The 23,879-nt window shown below is 43.1% G+C and overlaps 1 protein-coding gene across 1 annotated transcript; it reads right to left on the bottom strand.

Annotated features, from left to right (window-relative positions):
* Positions 1-23,412, bottom strand: abcc6a (ATP-binding cassette, sub-family C (CFTR/MRP), member 6a). Its single transcript, XM_020049464.2, has 31 exons — positions 23,006-23,412; positions 18,604-18,780; positions 17,705-17,830; positions 15,290-15,427; positions 13,152-13,274; positions 12,050-12,111; positions 11,801-11,932; positions 11,071-11,277; positions 10,184-10,361; positions 9,801-9,962; positions 9,596-9,688; positions 8,749-8,952; positions 8,419-8,565; positions 8,231-8,318; positions 7,556-7,625; positions 7,334-7,460; positions 7,011-7,187; positions 6,717-6,884; positions 6,351-6,546; positions 6,105-6,186; positions 5,857-5,974; positions 5,376-5,583; positions 4,916-5,226; positions 4,315-4,514; positions 4,043-4,169; positions 3,676-3,777; positions 3,264-3,410; positions 2,385-2,543; positions 2,034-2,200; positions 1,599-1,793; positions 1-1,466 (listed from the first exon to the last, which is right to left on the bottom strand). The coding sequence occupies exons 1-31, from the start codon at positions 23,045-23,047 to the stop codon at positions 1,358-1,360; spliced, it is 4,542 nt and encodes a 1,513-aa protein (XP_019905023.2). The 5' UTR covers positions 23,048-23,412; the 3' UTR covers positions 1-1,357.
* Positions 23,413-23,879: the final 467 nt, after the last annotated feature.

Here is a 23,879-nt window from a genome sequence, read left to right as displayed (position 1 = left end):
ATATAAAATGTATAAATATAATACAATCTTTTACAATCAACTTACATTTTCATAATATCATATACATATTTTACTGCTTTTTCTTAGCATATTGTCTAAACCAGTAAGACAAAATATGAAAATCATTTGACCTTAACCTGGAAAAATCCACAGTATGGATCTCTTAAATAAGATAAAGGTATTAAAGACAAGTTCCAGTCAGATCCAAAGGAATATCTACAATAACACTGACAATGAATAGTACCTCAAGATTTCACCCACAGCTTGGAGAGTTAGGTGTACATACATTAACATGTTTGTGTGTGTCACACCCATAGCTATGAGAATCAGAGTGTGTGCAAGCGCCAGTGCGTGCAGGAAGAAACACATTCTCATTTTTCTTTTACATAAATTGTGCCATTGTTTTGAAAAGGCATTCTCTTCATTCATGTTGGTTTTCCTGTCACCAATTTAACAGTTTGACCCCAAGATTTTTAGGCCTACATAACCGACCATTGAAATTCTATTGACCGTTTAGTGTTTTCTTAGACTAAAATTAACAAACGCCGCAGAATAGTTGGACACTTGGCTAGCCAAGCACATTGGCTTGCTGCTGTGTTTTCTTCTTTGTACCATTCTCATAAAACACTGAAATGGATGGGTAGGAATCAGACTGATGAGTCTGTTTGTGAATCTGAAAAGTCCCTATTTCCCAATATAGTGCCGAACGTAAGAAAATGCACCAATCTTTTTTGGAATAGGGTGCAATTTTTGATTGATTGTGGAACTTTGTGTTTTCTGCATGCGGTTTTTCAGCAGCAGTTCTTTGAGATCAGTGGGTCAAAGAATATATATTTTTCTGTCTGATGAATTTTATGAATAAAATAGATTTGGCTGCCTGAGATTTCAGTTCAACATCAACAAATGTATCTAAGTGTTCTTCATAAAAAAAACATAAATGTAGAAGATCTACAAAAATAATTTGGTTCATATTCAGAGACTGAACCAAAGTTCTTGGATTTAGCAATATTTACAACTTTTGTGTCACCCTGTCAAGACTAGTAACAAACCATTTGAGTCCAAAAAGTGCTTCTTAAATTACTGATAAGGGCTGGGGATGTCTCTTTTCCCAGTTAAGCACCCATTTTAATGTTCTTTAGTTACAGGTCTTTACAATGATCAGGCAATTGATCTGTTCACTACTTCAGCTTCACGTCCTGATGTCTTTATTTGGTGTCTAAAAGCAGTGCTCTTGAAAAGAGTTTCAGCTGCCATGGTTGAGCTTGGAATGGACAAATCTAGGCTGGTTCAGAGGTGCCAGGGCCAGTAGATGGGGGCCAGGACATCAGAATCAGAGTCTTTCTGACCTAGGCAATTTTTAGACCAACCCAGCCTCCCTGCACATGCAGTAAAACTGTCCCCTGGATGAGATGAGGTTGGCTGGGGAGTCCATCTCTGAGATGTGGCCTTTGTCCATCACTATCACCCTGTGGAAGGAAGAGAAAGAATTGTCAGATTGAAAATAAGATGTTGTTAAATACAGTGGTCTGACTGCCATTCAGGGGCTACTGGGTGTGGTAAAGGAGTTGATATACAAAAAGTGTAGATATTGGGCCTACCTGGTGTAATCCATAATGGTGTTCAGACGATGGGCGATGGTCAGCACCGTGCAGTCCTCAAACTGCTGTCGGATGGTTGACTGGATAAGGGTGTCTGTCTCCAGGTCCACGGCTGCTGTGGCCTCATCTAGAACTAGGATTTTGGTCTTCCGGAGAAGAGCTCGGGCCAAGCAAACCAACTGGCGCTGACCCAGACTTGAGAAGAAAGAGACAAATTAGAGGATGTGTTCGTTCTCAAATGTGACCATTATATATAGACTGGACTAGTGCTCTACTTTTAGACTATTCACAGTCTAGAAAATAGAGGAAGAGACGTCATGCGGTTATTGGTCTCAGCCAGACATTCATACCTGTACTACCTAGCTAGCGGAACGGAAGATCTGGTTATGGCTTTGAGAATTGTCATGGGTTAAAAACACAAGTGCTTGTCTGTACCTGAGGTTCTCTCCTCCTTCCGAGCACTCGTAGTTCAGTTTGTCAGGCAAGTTAGACACAAAGTTCTTGAGGTGGGCGAGCTCTAGCGAAGTCCATATTTCCTCGTCAGTATACGCGTCGAAGGGGTCAAGATTCATACGCAGGGAGCCAGAGAAAAGCACTGGGTCCTGGTTGAGAAAGAGACAAAGAACTGTCAGTAGCCTATACATTGGCCATTAACAAGCATATACCTGTGTATACGCTTCCATCAAAAGCAGAACATAGGCAATGCCTAGTTATAGTAGTATTGATCAGCTGTTAGAAATCAACTTTGTCAATTATATATTATCAGTTGGTATCACTGGAAAATACCTGTGGAATGATGGTGATGCGAGATCTCAAGTCGTGGAGGCCGATCTCTGCAATGTTGACCCCATCGATGTAGATCTCCCCTTTAGCTGCCTCAAGGATCCTGAAGATGCCAAGGGCCAGAGAAGATTTTCCAGCTCCGGTTCTGCCCACAATGCCAACCTAAGAATGAATGGGATTGTTTTAAAAGTTGAATGTGTGAGGTCGGGATTCTATCCTATCTCAGCTTCAGAAGATTGCACACCTTTTGTGTTTATTCAGATGTATAAATTTACTGAATGGCATTTTAAATCAAAGGAAACCAACAAGGGTGTATATTTGTGTCTACATTCAACCTGTAAATGTTAATTTTGATAACTAAATAAGGTTGAGAAATGTTAGGGTGTGGTGCCAGACAGTGTGTACTATTTGTGCTCACTGTAATTATGCAATCTAAAGGAATATGCCTTCTGCTTAGCTTCTGAAGATATTCAAAAAGAAAAAGAAACGTGTTCTGATATTTTGATGAAATAAGCAGCCATACTATGTCTATTTCAGACCATAACATCCACAAAAGAAGGGTGTAATGGTCAATTATAATCTCTATATATTAAAGTATTAATTTAAATGACAATTTTTGTGTTTAGCTACATTTTTATTTAAATGTCTATGAATGTTTTGACCTTAATCATACAGACTTTTGACAATATGTCTTTGACAATAAGTCTACTCAAAAAGCGTGTCCATGTCTTGTAACATCCATAAAAATAAATTTCTCCAAGAATTTCATTTAATACATTTAATGTAAAGTTTCTTACCCATAGGTGACACATGAAAGCTCAGATTTTGGATGAAAATGTAATGCCATAAACTCTAAAACGTTGAAAATGTGTATGTATTGACCTTTTCTCTCTCTTGGATCTTCAGGGTGATGCCCCTCAATGCCCAGTCCAAGCCTTTGCGGTACTGCAGTCCATAATCCTGGAACTCTATGGTGCCAGTCTGGGGCCAGGCCAGAGGCAGAGAGCTGCCTTCCACCTTCCATGCAGCCTGGTGAGATATTGATATAGATAGATATATATAAATCTAGAATTTCCAGACGGTCTTATCAACAGCGTGAATCCCAGGTTACTTTTGTAACATTTGAAGTAACCACAATAAATGATTGAGCATGAATAACATTTAAGAAACAATATCTGTTAACTGTCGAGGAGTTATTTCCATTGAGTCATGTTATACAATACATCCAACAGGGATTTTTCACTGACATATTAGTTGACAGAAACAAAGAATGAATGGGTGTTTCTATGTTCACCTCTTTGGGAGTGTCAAAGTACTCCTTCACCCTTTCAACCGACACTATATTGTTCTCTACATCCGTCCACGATCGAACAATCCAGCTCAAAATCCCAGTAACCTGCAAAAGATGATTGTGAGGTTCAAATTAAAACAAGGCTCTCTTGCTTGAGTTAACAATCTTTATTGACTGTGCAATGCGCAGGTAGTAGCCTAATCTTTTTTCTCTCTTTTGGTTAACCTCAAATATTCAATTAAAAGGATTGCATATAATAGCTTTTCTATTATTATAGCCAGAGGGGACATACATTATAAAGTATGACTGTTCTTTGTGGCTAAAAAGCAATTTATTTGTTATGACTATGGATTGGTGTGCCGTATCTTACCTGGAGGGAATGTGACACAGCCAAACCAACAATTCCCGGGCTCAGGGTGTCCTTCCCCATCACAGAGAGAATAGCTGCGGCTAAAACCACGCCGTTACCGACAAACTCGAGGTTAACTGCCAACCACCTGCGGATATCAGAAGATCACGGTGGGATTAGTTGCCAAGAAAGTCTTTACTGAGGTGTTTTGATTACAACATGTACTACATAAACTACATAAACATAATAGTTTTTATTGCCAGAGGGTTTACTGCAGGCTGAATTTGCCTCACCTGGTGGCCACAAAGCGGGGGAAGTAGGAGGTCTGGTTGAAGTCGACCCTCTTGTTCGCTTGAACAATGAACCTGTGCTGTTCCCCAAAAGCCCGTATGACGCTGGCTCCCTGCACTGTCTCGTTAAAATGGGTGTAAATGGGTGAGCGGCTCACGGACTCCAACCTCCGCAGCTGACACGATGTGGCCACGTAGAAACTCTGTAATCAACAGTGGAAAAGCAAAACATGGGTTTATTAATGAATGGTAGGTGGATACGTTTTTGCATTTCCAGTATTCCTACACTTTTAGGACAAACATATTTCCAGGAGGTTTCTTCAGCAGATACCATTGGAGAACCCTTTATGACTCCTGGAATAATCATTGTTGTTAACAAGTAGAACTCTTACGGGTTCCATGTAGAATCCTCAGTGAAAAGGGTTCTATACAAAGTAAAAAACATTCTAATGGAACCAAACATTGTTCTTCAAAGCGTTAGATCACAAGTAGGTTCTACTAAAATCCATTTTCTTCAAAGAGTTATAGATGTATCACATATATGCCTGCAATAGGAACCAGTTCAAATCCCAAATTATCGTGTCTCACTTGGTTGGAAACATACCTGAACAAAGGCGTAGAGAATGGCGAGGGGCAGGAGGACAACCATTGCAAATGGTGTAGCCAGCATTACAATGATGCAAACCTCCATCAGCTTAAAGAGGTAGCCCAGCATCATTTTGAGGCCATCAGGGATCATGCAGTCTATAGCGTCAATCTCTTTAGCAAAACGGTTGAGCAGGTTGCCGCTGGGAGTGGTCTCAAAGAAGGACATGGGAGAGTGGAGAACGTTCTTCAACAGGTCCATGTGGAGGTGACGGGACGCAATAATGCCTCCGACTGAAATGGCCACCGTGGTGCCAAAAATGGCGATTCCTGGAAGACATTTGCATTTGAGTAATTCAGCAGATGCTTTTATCCAGGGTGACTTACAGTGTTCAGTCTTAAGATAGTTAGGTGGGACAACAACACACAGCATTAGTACATTGGTGTGTTCCTCTCAGTAAGGTGCGTTCAACACAGACCTTGTGCAAAGCCCAGAGCCCCGTAGACGGCCAGCTTCATGTCTGTGTCAATCTGAGTGCCGTTGACAATGGGCTCGTCGGCCCACAAGCTCAGCCAGTAATTGTAGGCCAGAGACGCCCCTTGCTGGAAGGCGTACAGGAACACAATGGGGATGATGAAGGCCATGCCGATGGTCTTGAAGTACTCCATGTACATCTCCAGCCTCACCTGTGGTGAAAACATCCCCCAGTCAGTTGGTAGAAATGGACAAACCCCTGCTAATACAGTATGTCAAACGTTTTACACACGTACATGTACCACCTATTTTCACTGAATATATATCCATTAAAACGGAGCACCCCGTACCACTGGTACCATAGTTTGTGAACCCTTGCAGTATGTGAAAGGTAAGAAAGATGGCATGTTTATTAATGAACAGCGCGCTGGAGGGCTCAAATGGGTTATAGTGTAGTTGTTTTCCAGCTCTTGTTCAAAACTCACCCTCCCAGTGCGAGCCTTGTCAACCTCAGTAAGCTTTCCCAGGTCCTCAGGAATTTGCTCCTCGTCAATGTCAGACATCGGCTCCATACCCTGCAGGTTAGTACTGTTGGTGTCACCCCTGGGGATCAAGGTAAGGATCAACTTCAGTTAGGCATATGTATGAATGTTGAGATACGACTCCAACGTTATCAGGGAACTAAGAGATCAGATAGACGCTGTTCATATTTACATGCATACATGTTACTTACCCAATGAGCTGCTCCTGGGAAAGGTCTCTTGAGAACGGCATGAAGTCAGTCACACTCAGCCGTGAGCTGGCTCTCCTGGCACCTACAGCAGGATCACACATCTTGTATTTAGCTGGTTATTACATCATACCATAAACACCTTTCACAACCCACTGAGTAGCTGTTTGGTTAGCAGCTAATGTTATTTTCAACAGTGGGCACATTAACTCTTCCCCGAATTTCATCCCAATGAGGTCCTCCTCCCACCTCTTTGCGTGGCGGCCTCTGTGATGCTCTCTTTGCGGTCGTTGCTGGCAAAAGTGTGGATGAAGTCAGCGAAGGCTCCGTGGCGGCTCAGCAGCTCCTGGTAGGAACCGCTCTCTGTAATTTCCCCTTCGACCAGCACCAGGATGAGGTCCGCCTGAGGCAGAAAGCTCATCCCATGGGTTACCAGGACACGTGTCTTCAGAAACCACAAGAAAGAAGATTGGTCAAAATGGCTGGTAGGAAGGATCATTGAACTCATCATCAAGCCAATTCAAGAATGAGCAGTCAGTTATACCTCACTGTAAGCTTCGAATAGATATTAGAGTATATTAGATAGTGTAGGGGTTTCCTTTTGTGTGGGATTACCTTATCTCGAAGCACTCCCTTGGGGCCGATCACTTTGTCAAATATATGCTGACCCACGTGAGCGTCCACAGCAGAGAGGGGGTCATCCAGCAGGTAGATATCAGCCTTCCTGTACACGGCTCTAGCCAGGCTCACCCTCTGCTTCTGCCCCCCGGAGAGGTTCAGACCCTGCCAGGAGAATGTTCAGAAGGACAGGATGATTCCGGATCGCAAAACATTCTAATTTCCATTTTATTCTGATGTTAAAAGGAGGTGAAATTCCAGAAGGCATTTAGTGGGTTCTCAGTGTCATACCTTCTCCCCAATCTCAGTGGAATCTCCAGCTGGGAGAATATTCAGGTCGGGGAGCAGGGCGCAAGCCTCCAACACCCGCTGGTACCAAGTCTTCTGCTTCTCGCGGCCAAACACAACGTTTTCCTGGACCGTGGCATTCTGAATCCAGGCCTGCTGGGGTACATACGCCACTGAGCCCTGTGGGCAAGAACAATAAATAAAGCCACGGTATAAGGATCGAAAAAAAACGACTGAATCTTGACTTTCCACAGGCCAATCCCGGACCGATTGGCCTGTGGAAATCCTCTGATTCCTTGTGACATTACTTGAGAGACATCCAGTACCTTAACGGATACATTGCCGCTCCTTTTCTCTGTCTCTCCAAGCATGGCGGACAGTAAGGAGGACTTCCCGCTGCCCACATGACCCACCACGGCCACTAGGGACCCCTTAGGTACACGGACATTGATCCTGTCAACAACACAGGGGTCAAATGGTGTGATCAAATAACCCTACTTTTGAGATGTTTTTAAGTGGGACCGTTGAAATGTCATAGTGTGTTTCACCTTCTTAGACACGGAGGCCCTTCTTTGGTCCAACTGAAAGTTCCGTTGTCTATCAGCACACCCTCCCCGTCTGAGAACAACAGGCAACATGTGAGGTTTGAGACAGGTAGTGGAGAGAGGAGGACAAAAGAACAATTGAAAGAACTCTGGTATTAGGAGCCATATACTTTATGTACCTGTGCAGCAACAGCCAACTCAACATTAAAAATAAAATTTCACTCTCAAGTGACATGTCAAATTGCAGAGTCATAATTACAAGAGGTCTAATTAGCTTAATCCTTTAAGTGCAGTGTGTTCCTCTTACGAGCTGTCTTAAGGAAGTGTTGACAGATTACAGGCGAAGAAAACTGCTTTTATTTCTCCAGAATCATACGTCTGACTGTCTCAGACCACTGGATGGGAACATCCTATCATTACTCCGTCTCCCAGGAAGTAAAAATGCTACATTACCAATATGAAGACTGCGGAATTGTGAAATTCCATGGATGTAAACAACTTTTTTGGGGCTTGTTTTTATTGGAATCACACAACGCAGAGGCAGCCCAGAGTTTTGGTTTCAGTGGGTAAGAGTTACTGGTTGTTTTTGTTTTGCTGAATGGCTATAGGCTTATACAATGCCCTTTGCTCTAATAGTTTGTCAAGATCCACTGCACCAATAAGTGTAAGAGTTCTTACCAGCATTCAAAGGGGTCTTGGTTACATTGTCTTCTTTCAGCTCCTCAGAACACAGGTATTTTCCAAGGCGCTTAAGTGAGACAATTGCCTGAAATTCAAAGATAATTTTTTTTTATTTAACAGCTCTTGAATATCAGAGATTTAATTTCACCTGCATGGTCTCTTGAATATCAGAGATTTTATTTCACCTGCATGGTTGTACTCATTGCAAAGGGTAGCTGGCTCAGTGGCGTCTTTAGAATGTTGATCAGCGCCATGGAGACAAAGACCTTCTGGGCGTCAAGGACATTCTTGTCATCAGTCAACACGTAGACACCAAACATGGCGAAAGCAATCTAAGCAAAAAGGTAAACACAATTGGTTAACTCAGGGACATAGAGACATAGATACCATTTTTGTAACTGTCACACACATACTTCAGCAATAGCACAGTTCTACGGTCAAAAGCCATGGATTATACATAGCTAGCTATCATCCAAAGAACATTTACCACAACTATTTTACTGTATTGCACAAACCAGGAAAGTGGATGAGTTGAAGGAAGCGATGGAGATGGAGTAGAGGATCTGGGACTTCTTCAGGGCCTTCAGCTCCTTCTCCCTGTAACCCAGGACCTGCTCCAGAAAGGCCTTCTCCCAGGCATAGAACTTCAGGATCTTGATCCCATTCAGGATCTCATTCATCAGCTTGATCCGCCCATCCATATACTTCATCTGTACCTCCTGGGGGGCAAGCATTTTAGACATTAAGTATGTGGTTTAATACTGAACCTTTGGAAAAGAAGAAAGACGACAGTGACACCGCAAAAGCACAGCCCCATTGAAACCTCCATAGAAACAAGGATGTGCTGGCATACATGTTGCTGTTACTCACTGAGATGGATTGGCCAGTGACAGCTGCAAATACTAGTTAAGTAATGGCTAATGTTGACAAGTATGTAGTGGTGTAATTTAATTATATGTTTACTATGTTACTGAACACCGCTCACTTCTTTATGAGAAGGAAACAACATAGGTGCCAGGAAAGCGGTCGGCCTGGTGTAAGTTTGATTAAATCAGGGATTAAAGCCAAACTGTCTGTTGTTTTTCCCCAAACAGAAATAAAAAATATAGCCTTTTGAAGATGTATTTTTTTTTTTCTGTGGTTGTTTTTCATGAGCGTTACATGGTGGGAACATCTAAAGGACAACAGAGTTCATGCACCCAACCCACAAACCCGTCAAAAACCCTCCTGATGTGGCCTCCCTGACCTAACAGTCCAGGTGATGACCTTCTGATGTCAGACTGAGGTCAAAGTAGTCTGCCAAGACTATGACCAGAGTGTGGTCTGAGTGCACTAGAGTCTAATCACAGAACTGGCCTGTACCTGCAGTTTGCTCCTTTTCTTGGCAATGAATCCATTCAGTGGAAAGATGAGGATGACAGTGGCAATTCCAGCAAGAGCAGACGGACCAAGGTGCTGAACAAAACATAATGGCATCATTTTACCAACAATATTTATTGGATACCAAAACAAAACAAATGTCCGATCAATGAGTGTTAATTAAAACAAGTTACTGTGCCTTTCATACCTGCCAGAGGAAGAAGAGACAAAGGGCAATCTCAATTGGAGCCAGCCACACTGCGTTGAAGTAAACCACAAAGTCCATAAGCTTCTGGGTGTCAGCTGACACCAGGTTCACAATTTCCCCCACTGTGCATGTTCTCCGGGATGCACTGTTTATCACCAATGACTAGAGATAAAAAAGATAAACAACCAGTTTTATGTCCTACTTGGTGTCATATTTTCTTTAAGTCCACAAACCTTTCTTTTGACTCAGCTCGAAAACACTATATTTATATATATTAAAATTATCTTCATTATTTATTGAGTTATAGTTTATTTAGGTTCGTATTTCAAGCTTGCCATTAAGAGTCTGTCTCCCACTGCCTAGTGGTTGGCAACACAGTGTACCTTTCTGTAGACCAAGCCCATCACGGCTGTCTTCACTCTCATGCCCACAGTGAAGCAGGTGTACATGTACTGGTGGTTGAGCAGGGACTGGAGGCAGGACAACAGGAACATCAAGGTGGCATAGAAGTAGCCCTTCCACAATGGGGCTTCTTCTTCCTTCATGAAACCTAGGAGAAGACTGGATGAGGAGAGTGGATAGGGTGATTTGAGTGGACAAAGATATTTTGACAACATACAACTTCATGTATCCCATCTGTCACGCTTCCTATCCTGCCTTTCGCTGCGTTGCCATACAGCCCAATGTTTACTGTGATCATTACTGTGGCTGCATGGCCAGCTCATCGAAACAAAGCAGTCTGTAGTTACACAACACAGCTCTTCTTATGGCTGGGCAGGCCTCAACACTTGGCTAGCGGCACTCTTATTGTGGTCCACCAGCGCAACCTCAGCATTTCTGCCATTTAGAGTCTTCTCTCTCCTACCCTTCATTCTTTCTTTCCCTCCCTTATGCTTAGCTAATGTCCTTGGTTCTCCATGTTGGGACAGAAATCTGTGGTCCTTGACTGCTTTCCTTTGACCGTAATTAACACTTACTAGCTTTGGTTGTGCAACAACAACAAGATTCCTGTCTGGACTTAGGTTGTTGGAAATGGGGTCAACCATGCCTCAGTTATAAAGGCTGCCAAGTATCTCTGTTTTGGTACGAATATAATGTAAAGGGCATTCAAAATAGACATGGAAGCTGTGTGACTGATCGAGTTAGGAATTGTTGGGTTGCCCAGTTCGAGTGTTGCCCAGTTGATTGCTGTGTTTACAAACCGATGCCACAGATTCTTTTTTAAAGCTCACTCGGACGCTATACCTGTGAGATGCTTCACACATCTTACCTGAGCACCTGAGGGATGGCGAACATGAAGATGTCATGGAAGATTATACACAACGTTCCGGTTAAGAAGTAAGGTCCGAAGTTGCGCGCCAGGGTCCTCAGCAGACAGAAGCCAGAGCTCTGCTCCTTCTGTAGCTTCCTAAGGATCTGGGCCTGATCGGGAAGTCTGGTGCCCAGTGCCACGTCTGCCGCCATAGCCTTCTCCTGCCTAAAGTAACAGACAAAAGAAGACATCTGCCTTAGGGATGGCATTAAATGGTGCACGAGCACTGCCCTGGCCGGTTTCTTGTTTTAATGTAGCACAGAACAAGTGGTGAAGAAAGTAACAGTCGTTGTTCAACGTTTTACACATCTCTGATTCAAAAATGGGAATGCAGGCAACACTCAACACAAGGTTATGGAATATAACAATGGGATCTTTAAAGTGTGTTAACAGGCCTTGGAACTGACACAGGACTAGTGTCTCGACGTTACGGTATGCTGGCCTTAGGGGAGTTGTTTTGACCTATTCTTGGAAGAAAGTGTCCTTTAGTGAGGCGGCTTGGATTTCGATTACAGTAAACGACGCAACTAAGCTCCTCTAAAGAAACTTAATTTATTCAAGACACAAACTCTTCTGAAGTATGACCACAGCATCATAAAGAGTTATTCATGAAGAGCTGATTGATTCCTGAGCCTCTTGAAGTTAAGGAATTAGTATGGTGTGAGTGTAAATGTTGTAATGCTCTTACTGTTGGAGCTTAGCACATTCCGTTGTCCACTCTTCTTCCAAATCCGAGATAATCTTGTTCGATCTGTCCTCCTCCCTCAAGTTCCACAAGTCTTTAGCTTCCAGAGGGGTACGATATCCTTTAACCACCAGTCTGAGGGACATAGGTCATATAGGTCACAAGTTACAAACAAACAAAATCAAACATCACAAGATTCACTACACATGATTGTACGCCTAGCAACTCAACATGATCATGGAAGCATCTTACCCAGTAAACCACCAGAAGAGGATCTTCGACAGGAAAGACGCATCCTGAACTGGACATGCGTTCTGAAACAGATTATGGGGGCAGGTGTCACTCACATTGACCACCATGTTTAACATATCCTTAGAAAGGCTTTCCCTGTGGCTTCCTCCAATGGCTATTTTAGGTTTTGATTTCGAAGCACATGATGGCATGCAGTGTGGTGGTTGTTAGTGGAAACTGGAAACTGCATGTGTAAATAGCTGGAAACCGGACAGAGGAGTTTAAATGCTTAATGTTAGAGCTATGGTGTGGAGGAGAGCTTAAGGTCCGTGCCGGCTGGAAATGTGTCGTCACTGTGGCACCATGTGGAACACACACAAGCTAGCGATTTGTGCGAACTTTGGCCACAGCTTCTACCGCCTCCGTACCGGAGGTCTCTCTTCCTCTGCAGCTCTCTTGTTGTGACAGACTGAGTCACTGAGTAACACTGACTAAGACGTGGGGAGAACAGAGGACACTTTAGGGTGGGGCTCTTCCATGGGTGTGCCTGCTGAAGCAGGCTGTGGCTTCCAGGCCTCTGAACCTCACCACCGCTGGGAGACCAGGACATATGCTCAGTGATGTTTGGGGCTTTTTAGGACTGTTTTCTTTTCTTGCCTTTCTCTGACAATGTTTTGTCATGGACTATATTTACTTCATTTTAAATGACACTGAAGGTGTCTTAGGGCTGTTCTTTTGGTTGGGGGTGTTTGGGTGTTGAATGGGGTTGTTTTGAATTGGACTGATTGTGGGAGAGTTTAATTCTGAAAAACGCTAAGATGTGGCGTAGTAGTGAAGCAGTGTTCAAAGCCTGTCTGTGTGTGAGTGGGTTATGTGGAACTGACGGAGTAGACTGCACACACAGATTCATTCACACTGTCCTCATAGGAAACTGGGCAGAGAGGAAGTGAATCACTTGAGCTTACTCCAAAACGGAAAGTGAGTGAGTGTGTTGTTGACAGTCGAAAACCACAAGATGGCTTCTATTCTCAGTGCATGTCCTAGCCCAGGCATTCTAACAGTGTTTTGGAGGAAGAGTGCATTTTGACGGATGTCAAGTACAGCCCACGTTCTCAATGCCTACCTTGACCACAACAGTTTTTCCCTCTGGTGGCTGATCAGCAAAACAACACAGGAATAGTTGGGCCAATTGGAGTGAGAAGTAGGAGAAAAATGCCATGTATCTTACGAGATCGTTAGAGATATCCTGTTGAAACACAAAACAGTGGATATTGCATTAGGTTAGAGCCAACATTTTCATAGATAGTACCGGCCAGTGATTAGAAGGATTGGGCCTGGAAGACACTAGATCCAAATCCCTGAAAAGTCTGTCATACATTCCGCCCCCAATGTGGGCGGAATGAATAAAACAAATAAAAAGTAACATCATTCACATTATATATGACAGGATATGGTTATATGCCAGACAGACAAACTGCAACAAGCTTATTGTTTTGGCGAAAAGACAGTATTTGATATGTTGCTTTATATAAATGAAGCTATAGTAAAAAGCTCCCTGCAGTCACACTAAGACCCATATCTGTAAATAAAGATATTATGAGTGAGCCAGACGCAAATCAACAACCTTTCCGCCCGCCCATCACCCTGAATGGAAGACAGCCAAAACAGCAGTATTAACCACAAACCTCTACAACGTATGTGAAATGTGGCGTTCATGTGGTATTCTTAACATATAGGAGACCAGCTGGCTTGTTTATGGGACCGATGTGTAGAGTAGACCAAATGTTTACCCGTTTCCTTTTGTGTGCAGTGAAGCATAGCAACAGGATATGTGTCAAATGTAGAGCCATAGTAAACAGCAGTTTTCTCTGGAGTGATGTTGTGCATGATAGGGGCCAAACTAGATTTGTAGTTTGTCACAGTGACAACAGGGTCAGGATGGTATGAGGCCCTGGGTGCACGGTAATATAGACCTGTAAATATAGGCCTGTTGGACTGACCAAAGAGCCAAAAGGAACTGGGTTTGCCAAACCGAGCATGAACTCTACCCCCAGTTCCTCAGTGTTGTTATGCAGGAGAAAAAAAAGTTTTTTCTGCACATGGTCAGCTTTCTCAACATTTTATTTTGTTCTGAAAGGGCTTTCATGGGTTACAGCAAGAAATGTTGAGGATAAGTTACAGGAACTACACATCCTCTGTGTAACTTGTCTTCAGCCTACGATAGGACTGACACATTCCTTACGTTTCAGAAAATAAGCATGTGATTATATGTGACATGTGTGGAGTTTACCAGGTCCTGTGTAACTCACTTGGTAAGAGCATGACAGTAGTAACACCAGGGTTGTTGGTTCTATTCCCACTGAAGGGGAATATGCCAAAAGGGATGAAAATATATGCAATCACAACCATAAATTGCTTTTGATAGTGTCTGCCAAAGTATTTATAATCCAGTATTGTCCTGTTGGTCCCAGTCAGTGTGTAATGGCCCATAAAAGTGGTGCATATGTGCCTCTAGGTTGCCATGTTGGGTCCTTGTCTCACCATCACCATTGGGTTTTCCTCAGAACCATCATTACTGCTTGCCTTAACCCACGTGGTAATTGCTACACTGGAGGTGATAAAAGTAGAAAATATAGCAACATCGGCCAATATGAGGACAATGATTGCAGTGTCTGGAGTGAGTAGACAGACCGGAAAAGAGAAAGGCAATCTAGGCTATCTATTCTGTCCTTGGGGTGGCCAGACACCAGAACTTGCCGGTGGATACCTTGGTTTTTGTGGATGCATACTATAAAGGAATGCAGACACTGCAGTGTCTATACTAAGTCATGCTATCTGAGTCTTTAAGTATGGACTATAGGTGGACTAATACCAGACAACACAAATAATCAGATGGAAACAGCAACATCTCCATCGCAGCCTGTGCCATCTATAGACTGGTAGACGACCCTAGACATTCCTTCAGACAAACATATGTGGGGGTCACTGAGTGCAAACAAAAGTAGCCATAACGGTCATGGAGCAGGCTAAGCATATTCACTCGAGTAAGTTGTTTCCCACATTTTAAATTACAGCTTTGTGTTGGCATAATGAGTCATGGCTATTTTGACTGTTGTCTTGATTCATCAACATTACATGGTAATAGTGATTGAGAATCATTTCGGCCGCTCATTAAATCTGAAATAAGGACAGTAATGCAGAGAATGAGTATCTTTGTGCCCCATGACAAGGGACAGTGAAAGTCATCTTTTACCAACGTACCTCATACATAACCAGCAAGATCTTGGACCTCATGGGAACAAGTGAACACACCACCGCCAGGACCCAGAACAGGAAGAGGAAAACGGAGGAACGGCAGCCCCGTATTCTCTCCAACTGGATAATGCAAATGGCCAGGACCTGAGGAGAGAGGAAAAGGAGAAAGTATTAATTGACAGCATGGTTTGAAAGTAGCCCCTATCCATCTGACAAATTCAAAAGCAAGTTTTCGTTTGAAACTAAACTACTTCAAAACTGAAAGAGGAAATTTGATCCCTAAATAAATCCTCCGTATCTCGTTCACCTTAGTCTTTCTGAGGCTCTCAGCTGCCTAAACTGAAAACATTCATAAGGATTGGATTAAGCTATTGTTGGTTTTGGTGAACAGGGTTGGATTGGGATTTCCCTGACCACAGATGCAGCTGGTTTCCTGCTGACTTTCTCCAATAAAACTAAAAATCTATAATACTATTCCCACCATCCCTCCCTTAGTCCTTCCCCCGTCTCGCAGTGCCTCTGCTTTATAGCACAGCTTTATTTTGTCTCATCCAACAAAAACGTCTTTGAACTCTCCTATTTTTATCTGTAAACGGGTTATCATTGTAAATATTAGAATTTTTTTGGACTTGCTTTGTCTATGGGAACATTACACTTTCACTTAACTGACTTGCTTTGTTAAATAAGGAGATAAAAGAGGATGGATTCTGTGTTTTGGGGGCATCACTGTCTATCTGGTGAATTACAGCTTTGGCTGTAATTATCTGCATGGTCTAAAGTTTGGTCAAGTTGAGACATAATTTTGCCTCGCCAGCTCATCACCAGAAGGAGTGTGGTTCTGAAGTTACATAATACATACCAAACTGGTTATGTCTGGATTGGGATGGATGAGCCATCAAAACCACTCATCTGTCAGGTTTTTAAGGCGCTATATAAGGTTTGATAGATAAACAACCACTTGATAGTCATAGAGATAACCACGATGGTAGTTGAGCTCATTTTTTGTTTTTTACTCAGATTGCCTGACTGGACACATTGTAGGCAATGAAACAGCTTTTAGCCTGATATTTAAACCCTTGCTACTGTAGATCGACAATACCATAGCAAACTACTCTGCAAACGCATATTAATTGTTAGAACGTCCCGGAATGTTAGGAGGTGCAATAATTTCCATTTGTTTTAAGACAGAACATCCAGATCTTGGACCGGGCTAGATAGAAACTGTGGTCATTGTGATCTATGCTTTGTGGTTAGCTGATGTGTCAATTCTTTCAATAAACATGTGACTAGTTAGGCACATTGCCTAACTAGTCACGTTGCAGGCGAGCGTTGGCCATTCCCGTCAAAGAGGAACCCATTGCCTTGAATGGAAGTCAGTGGGTGGAACTAGGTCCATTACTGAAAAATAACTCCGTTCTCTAACTAGTAATTATACTGGAAGTCTGGAGCATTGGGGCAGAAAAAGGCCTCTGCGTCATGGTGTTGCTGATTACACCCGATGGCGCGCCTCACATATCGGGCATGGGAAACCAGGGGGTGGTGGCAAACATTAAAAAATGATTGGCCTTGGCTTTTTATTTATATAACAACCAAACAACTGTAATATGAATCTCATGGCTGGTTAACCATGGCAAAGTCTTGAATTTTAGATCCCAGTCCCTAATTTGATAATATTCTCAAAATAGGTGCCCCTTTCTAAAATGGACATCTTGTACACCTGGTACAAGAGACGCTCTCAGTGTTTTTTCACCCAAACAGTCTGACACCGATATTGACCTAAGAGTCTGAGGTGACCGCAAGTGGGCCCGGCTGTCTGATTTGGAGCGTCTGTTTTCACGGGGTTCATGTTTGGCTGTTCGACCTCTTGTCGAGAGAGGAGTTGTGGGTGGGGAGAGCTGGGTTGCGGGTAGTTTGCCATGGGTCTGTGGTTCGGCTGCAACAGGCACACTGCCCTACATCCACCGTTCCGCCCTTTCCTTCCCCAGCCTCCGTAGCCCCTCGCTCCTCTGCCTCTGCCGTAAATCGTACCCCTCCCGCCACCCGGCAGTTGTAGCCTAAACAGAGAGTTATTCTATCTAGCTGTACCACCCATAGTGCACTGCACTGCTTTCCACCCAGTCTCCTCTCTGCTTGATCTTGGTGCTGCAAATGAATGAGAGTTTTGACAGCCTGATCTGAGATTAGAGTGCAGACAGCGTGTCTCTGTAATCATGAGTCAGCGGTAGAAGTTGTTACGCAGTCTGAGGCAGTGTTTATTGTCAGAGGTCACGGAGTGCGTCGCTTTAGCTGTGACAGCTCTGTGTACTGCGTCATCCTCACAGACCAGATCTGGGTCACTGCCATTGGGAAATCAATTGGGGAGACTATAAGAAATTGAGACAGAGAGAATAGGCAAGATTAATACATCTGAGAGACTCTTACCACGGTCAAGCTGCGTATGATGGGGCTGAGCAGGAAGACCATGTGGTTTTGGATCTCCTGACTCCTCTCCAGGAGGATGTAGAAGAACTCTACAAATCCAAACGAGGCCAGAAGGAACCCCAGCACCTAGACATGGATAGACACATTGCGGGAAGCTGGAGAGTTAGTCCAGTTTAATCAAACCAGTGTGTCCTGCTTTAAGAAAGCCTTTTATGTGCGTCATGATTAGCACCGGAAGATCATCTGGAAACAACATAGAAATTAGTTGATATTCAAAATCCCCCAAAATATAATACAAGCGTTGTTGTTTACATACTGTAATATAAACACATGATAACAGTGAAAAGTGAAAACTGAACAAACATCTGAATGTACCCCCTTTGGAGTTCAATGCAAGCCATCCTTCTTGTCCTGTATAAGCCTTGGTTTTTTGAATACTCCCTAAATCTTCAAGGCTTTCTCTGGTGATTTGCCCCACTCCTGCTCTCTGAGGCATGAAATTGTCCTCGGCTGGCCCTGTATAAACTGTTACCATATGTCACTTTGTTTTTACACAGTACTTTACACTTTTGTATCATTTAATGGTAGATATGGTCACTGCACTCAAACACTCGCCTGGTCTTGTATAATGTTAATGGCCTTGCCATTTCTACTCTTGGCAGTTTTGTTTAAGGCTGGTCTAAAGGCGCACATCCTCATTGGTTAGTTACCGGAAAAGTCTTGGCTTAGCCTCTAGAAGACCTGTGGGTCAAAACATCGCACTCAATAAAACTGCGGTCCAAACATTAAACCGTGTTTGGATCTCTGATGCTTTTCATAACTTTTTGTACCCTTCACTTGCACGTAATGGATGGCTGTGCTCTACTTTTAAACTCAGACCGGTAGGCTGGTTGTCTTACCATCTTGGCGGTGCAGAGACTGGAGACACTGATGCGTCCATGGTCGTGGCAGTAAAGGTGTAGAGCATAGAAGGGCGCCAACAGCCAGAGATAGACGCAGGGGAACCACACCAGAACCGTGTTCTGGAAGCACTCCGTCAGGTCCGGCTTGTCAGTGTACCATGTACGGTTCCAGTCCTAGGAAACAAAAACGTGGAGAGGTCCGTTATATACGTGCAGAATCGGAGCGGGATTGGTTGAAGGAGTAGGCGTCCATATCATTCCCCTCATCGGGTTTCTGCACTGAGTAGAAGTAAATTATTTATATAGGTCCATATTGTTTCATTCAGTCTCTGCGTTGGTTGTGTTCAAATAAGTACATCTTAACCTATTGCCTGCTGTACTGTGTCAAGATGCATGTCAATTTTGACAATTTATCAGTATAACTGTTAATCCTGTCGGGGCTATTAGCCTAGTGAGAGAGACAAAACCAGAGGTATTGGACCCTGGCAAGCCTCTCACATTCTGTTTATCTAAGCAATGGAGAGTGAAACCACAGCCAGGTCAACAGAATCTGCTGTGCTGGTTGGAAGGTAGAAGCTAGAGTTTTTTATTTAAATTTTTTCTTGTGTTTTTTTCTTCTTCAAAGAGCTGAGTCAGTTCTGGATTTCTTTATTTTTTTACCCCCCGAGTTCATCATGTGAAAACTTTCCTTTTGGGAGGGAGAAGTCAGCGATTATTGCAGTGTTACAGTACATAATGATGATACTAACCCATTAAGACTACAACGATCTAGGCATGCATTGTGCTGGTGTTGACTGTGAGCCGGCACAAGTTGCCAAATCCCAATCTCAAGATTGCATCACGCCAGCCCGCAACCACCGATGGTGGTGGGCCGAAAAAGGAAGGAAGTCTGACTGTGAAATCACCCAAAATACCCCTAGACTGGTCTCTCCTATCACCTCCACCTGTTTATCACCCATAAGCCCTCTAACGAGGGGCTGGGCGTCTGGCTGCAGTCTGCAATTTGAAGGAGCTAGACGGGCATGCAAAGTTGCAAGAGGAAGTGGGTATAACCACGAGGGCCGGTTGAATTCGGAATGTGGCAAAGCTGCAGATTCACACACACATGCGCGCTGACACATACACAAACACCACAAACCTCACACTTATCACAGCATCTCGTACCAGCAGGATAATGCAGAGGCTTTAACTACTCCCAAAGGGGATAAGGAAGAGTGACCACAAGTCATAACAGTCTGTCGGCTCATTACACAACACAAACCCAGCCGCCCTCAGTCTGAGCCCCTTAACTCTGAACCACAGTGGCAGGTGAGGCTGGACAGTGGTGTCGTTGGGGGCCAGGTTGGGCATTTATTCAATGTCCAAACCTCGAACAACGTACCGTTTTGCTTGTCTGGGTTTTGGGAGGTATAAATAAACACTTGTGTTATAGTAATGCTGCATGTATACCATTATAAATGGCTTAGTGTACACTGTAGCCAATGTTTACTTCATTTAGATTTAATAAGTTTAGTTTATAGATTTCACATACAGACAGTTATTCTTGCACCTATGCTGTACTGTACATGAAGATACTGTATATTTGCTCTGTGGCCTAAAATGTAAAAGGTGTTCTTCTGAGGTGAAGGAAAGTGACAGATAGCTATTTACTCAATGAGTGGGAGTCTATTTCACAGCTTCTGCTAGGCTCTTGTGGGCAATTTAGGCCTTCGAAAAGATGCTTTACCGCTTTTGTATAAGAAATGTTAGTTGTCAAACAAACTCCAAAGCTCTTTAATGGTCACCTCATTCAGCGTTTTTATAAAAGGTTTGCAGAAGCTTCTTCCAGACATTGGTTTGGATGCAGATGTGGTATCTATTTATACATATTAGACATAGTGATGTGAACTGAAAAAACATTTCAGAAAACCAGAATGGACTGTTATGTGCCTCACTCAGTAAACATCTGAATCTGTTTCAAAATTAGTTTGTGTTATCATAACAAAAGTTTGGCTTCTTTAACGCTATGTCAGTCTGAGGATACAATCATTGAAGTTGTTGGTGGTGATGTCAAAATAATGGATACAAAATAAATGAAAGTACTCTGTGGTTGGACCAACTCTGACTCAAAGAGTTTTGAATTCAAAGGTACCTCAGGCTTTTGACTTAGTTTCTGGGCCCAATCAGAACAATTAGATTTTTTTCGCAATTAAGAAATTGTATATCCCCCTCATTGGGGGAAAATGAACAAATGTGGGTGTGGTGTAGAACTTGGCTGGACCTAACGTTGTCCGACAATATGCTCCCAAATGAAATAGTTTTAGGTTGCTGTATGGATAGTTTTACTTAAATTACCGAAAACAGTGACAGTTAGAGAACAATGTTGTAATTGTCTTGACAGGCCGGTTCATCACTGCATTTGTTCTGTCTCTCAAATTGCAGAGTAGTTTTGATTTAAACAAAGGTTTTCAAAACAAGTTCAAAGGGTTGAATACACTTTTTCCAGCTTGCAGGTGTTCACTTAAATAACGCCACTCTTAACTGGTTGTACAAAGTGGAAATCCCTTTATTCAAAATCCGGGTAATAAATATTTGGGGATTAAATAATTGACTTATTACACATGACTGGGTTTTAAGATTAGAATTTTCTTTGTAAAGAAACAAAAGCCCCCAGCCCGGAGACATACATCTTTGTGTTGTACGGGTCATGTGTTTATTTTTTTATCTAGATGTTCTAGAGCTCCCCCATTTGCAACATTTTGTCTTTTGTTCTGAACGTCTTGTTCCATTTTAGAAACTTTGTTATAGATGCTGCTTGGTTGAAAACTGTTCTATATTAGTGTCAGATCAGTGACATCTTAGTGCTGATAATGATATTGGCAAGTTAGAAGACTTCAATGAAATAATTGGGTAAAATTGGAATACGGTCCACATCTAACTGAATAAGTGCCAGATGGAAAAAAGCAGGTGTAAGAGAGAGAGAAAGAGGGGACTGAAAGAAATGTTGCATAACGAGAGAACAAAAACAGCAGCGAGAGACTAAGAAAATATATATTTTTAATTTTACCTGGATCAATGCCAGTTCCCAGTCATTGGAAATAAAGTGCACTGTTACATTCTTAATGGTTGTGCTGGAATAAATCTGACAGGTGTATGATAGCGGGCGTGTGAGGAAGAGTGGGCAACTGAGAATGGCAGGTAGAGTGTGGGCTAGGTGAAAGAGAAACACATGGGAGAAATAGAGAGTTGACTAATGGATTTTCTAGCTGGATCCATGCCCTTTCTCGAATCAAGGTACAGAATGTGGCGCTTTGCTCCTGTGCAACGCGTTCAGGGATTACCTGCATCTGTCATCATACGGACTGATTCACGTGCATCTCTAAACCTAGTGTTCCTTAATGTCCTTCCATAACCTACAGTGCCTACAGTAGCATCGCTCACTTGCACCTCAAATCACATTATTTTAGCTGTTTCCGCACCCATGACAACGCTCTACTTAGCGTTAGGGATACGTCGCCTCGTTCTAAGTGGCGTGGTGGCTGCACGGACAATGGAACCTCCTACACTCTCGTTCTTGGCAAATATTGTTCTACAGCCTTTATGCCCTAAGCGCGCACTTGTCGTTATCTGGGCTTTTATTGTAATTCGGAAAGGTCAATGTGGACAGTGCTCCAGTGAGCCTCCCTTGTTTTCCGTAGAAATACGAGGGAAACCGTCAGTCAACTAATGTACAGTACCTGTCAAACGTTTGGACAATTATGTGTGTCCAAACTTGAATGTGTCCAAACGGGTACTAACTGCCTGAACTTACTTTTCACCCTATAGGTGTAGACATGTCAGCACATGTGTGTTGGATCAGTGGTGAGCTGAACTCTGTCAGGACAATAACATCAGCCACCAGTAAGCCTGGTAACTTGGCACGAGGTCCGTCAAGCATGCTACAGAGACAATGCTATAGTTACATGGTACTCGGCCAATAGCCTAGAATGTCCTGTGGCACAATAATGACCCGACATACAGTACCAAATACAGCCCAACACAACCTGCAGTCTAACAGTAATCGGTAGAAAAAAGCTTTTTGGAGTAATTTGGGTATTGAAAAAGGTTATATGACTCGTCAGTTACATGATGATTAATAAGCCTGGAGGTTGGAATTCTGCATTCACATACTGATAAACACAACATCTAAAACAAAATGTAAAGATGACCTAAAGAGACACTAATAAGACCAAACTACTTTATTCATTTCTATAGTGCACTTAATATGATTACACATTGTATGTATTAGGACATTCAAAATAATAATGCAATGTATATATACATACAGTGTATATCATACCGTTGACTGCTAGTCATTGCTCAAGCAACTGTTGGATCTACACTGCTTCAGAACCGGTGAGGTCAATCATCATGCACTCACCCATAGAGGATCCAGGCCACTAAGTTCACAAAAGGCATCCATCCACTCTCCGTCTCCTTCCACCCTGAGGCTCCTCTCTTCTCTCTGGGGCACAGTATCCCCGCTCAGGATAGGCACAGGTTCTGTTGTGAGCGTGTGTTTACCTATGTATGAATCCTCTCTCTGCTCCTCTCTCTGAGATAAATGTTCCCGCTCTCAGACGAGTGTAGGCTAGTCACTGAGTGTGTGATGGTTTCTTAATGAGACTTCGTCTGGGAAGACACTCACTGTGTGTGCCTGTGCAAGACTTTTCTCCCTGGAAGGCACTTTGTCAGTGTCTCTATGGGAAGGTGTGTGCATTCGAATGAATGTTTCTCTCAGTGAAGTTACTCAAGTGTTCAAGTCAAGCTTTCCCACCTTATGCTCTCTCTGTGCTCCTCCAGCAGTTCTGAGTCCCTCTCTGTGTTGCCTCTGTTTATGAGTGTGTCTCACTGTAAGGTGGGTGGAAATATTTTCTCTCTCTCTAAGTCTCTCCCGTCTGCTGGATTTCGATCAAAACACCCCAACTTGCCCCCCCCACTCGATAGGATGACAGTCTGAAACACCCCTCCACCCGCCCCTCTCTCCCCCTTAACGCTATTTCTCTCAGGGTAGTAAAGTAGCAGCTTTCTCGCTCTACGACCACAAGGATTCCTTTTTTTATTCCATTCCCAGCAAACGGCGCATCTTGAGAACGTCCAGTGGACCACGACACCACCTCCTGACGTTCCGGCGAGGGTTTTCTTAAAGTTCTTTTGCAAACTGGGAGCGAAGTTACAGTAACTCGGAGCTTCAGAGTAATTTCCTTACAGCAGACACACGCATGCAATAGTGATTTATTTCAGTGTAGATCAAA

This window comes from Esox lucius, chromosome 9 (genome assembly GCF_011004845.1).
Source record: "Esox lucius isolate fEsoLuc1 chromosome 9, fEsoLuc1.pri, whole genome shotgun sequence".
NCBI lineage: Eukaryota > Metazoa > Chordata > Actinopteri > Esociformes > Esocidae > Esox > Esox lucius.
This window is presented reverse-complemented; position numbering and strand designations above follow the sequence as displayed.

Bases quoted from the DNA above. Each gene is read 5' to 3' on its own strand.
- abcc6a (XM_020049464.2), bottom strand. From the start codon at position 23,047: ATGGATGCCTTTTGTGAACTTAGTGGCCTGGATCCTCTATGG. The intron at 5,227-5,375 runs GTCTGTGTTGAA...AATGTCTTCCAG, and splicing joins GGCTCTGGGCTTTGCACAAG to GAATCGCCATTTTTGGCACC. The intron at 3,778-4,042 runs GTAAGATACGGC...CATCTTTTGCAG, and splicing joins CTGTGTCACATTCCCTCCAG to GTTACTGGGATTTTGAGCTG.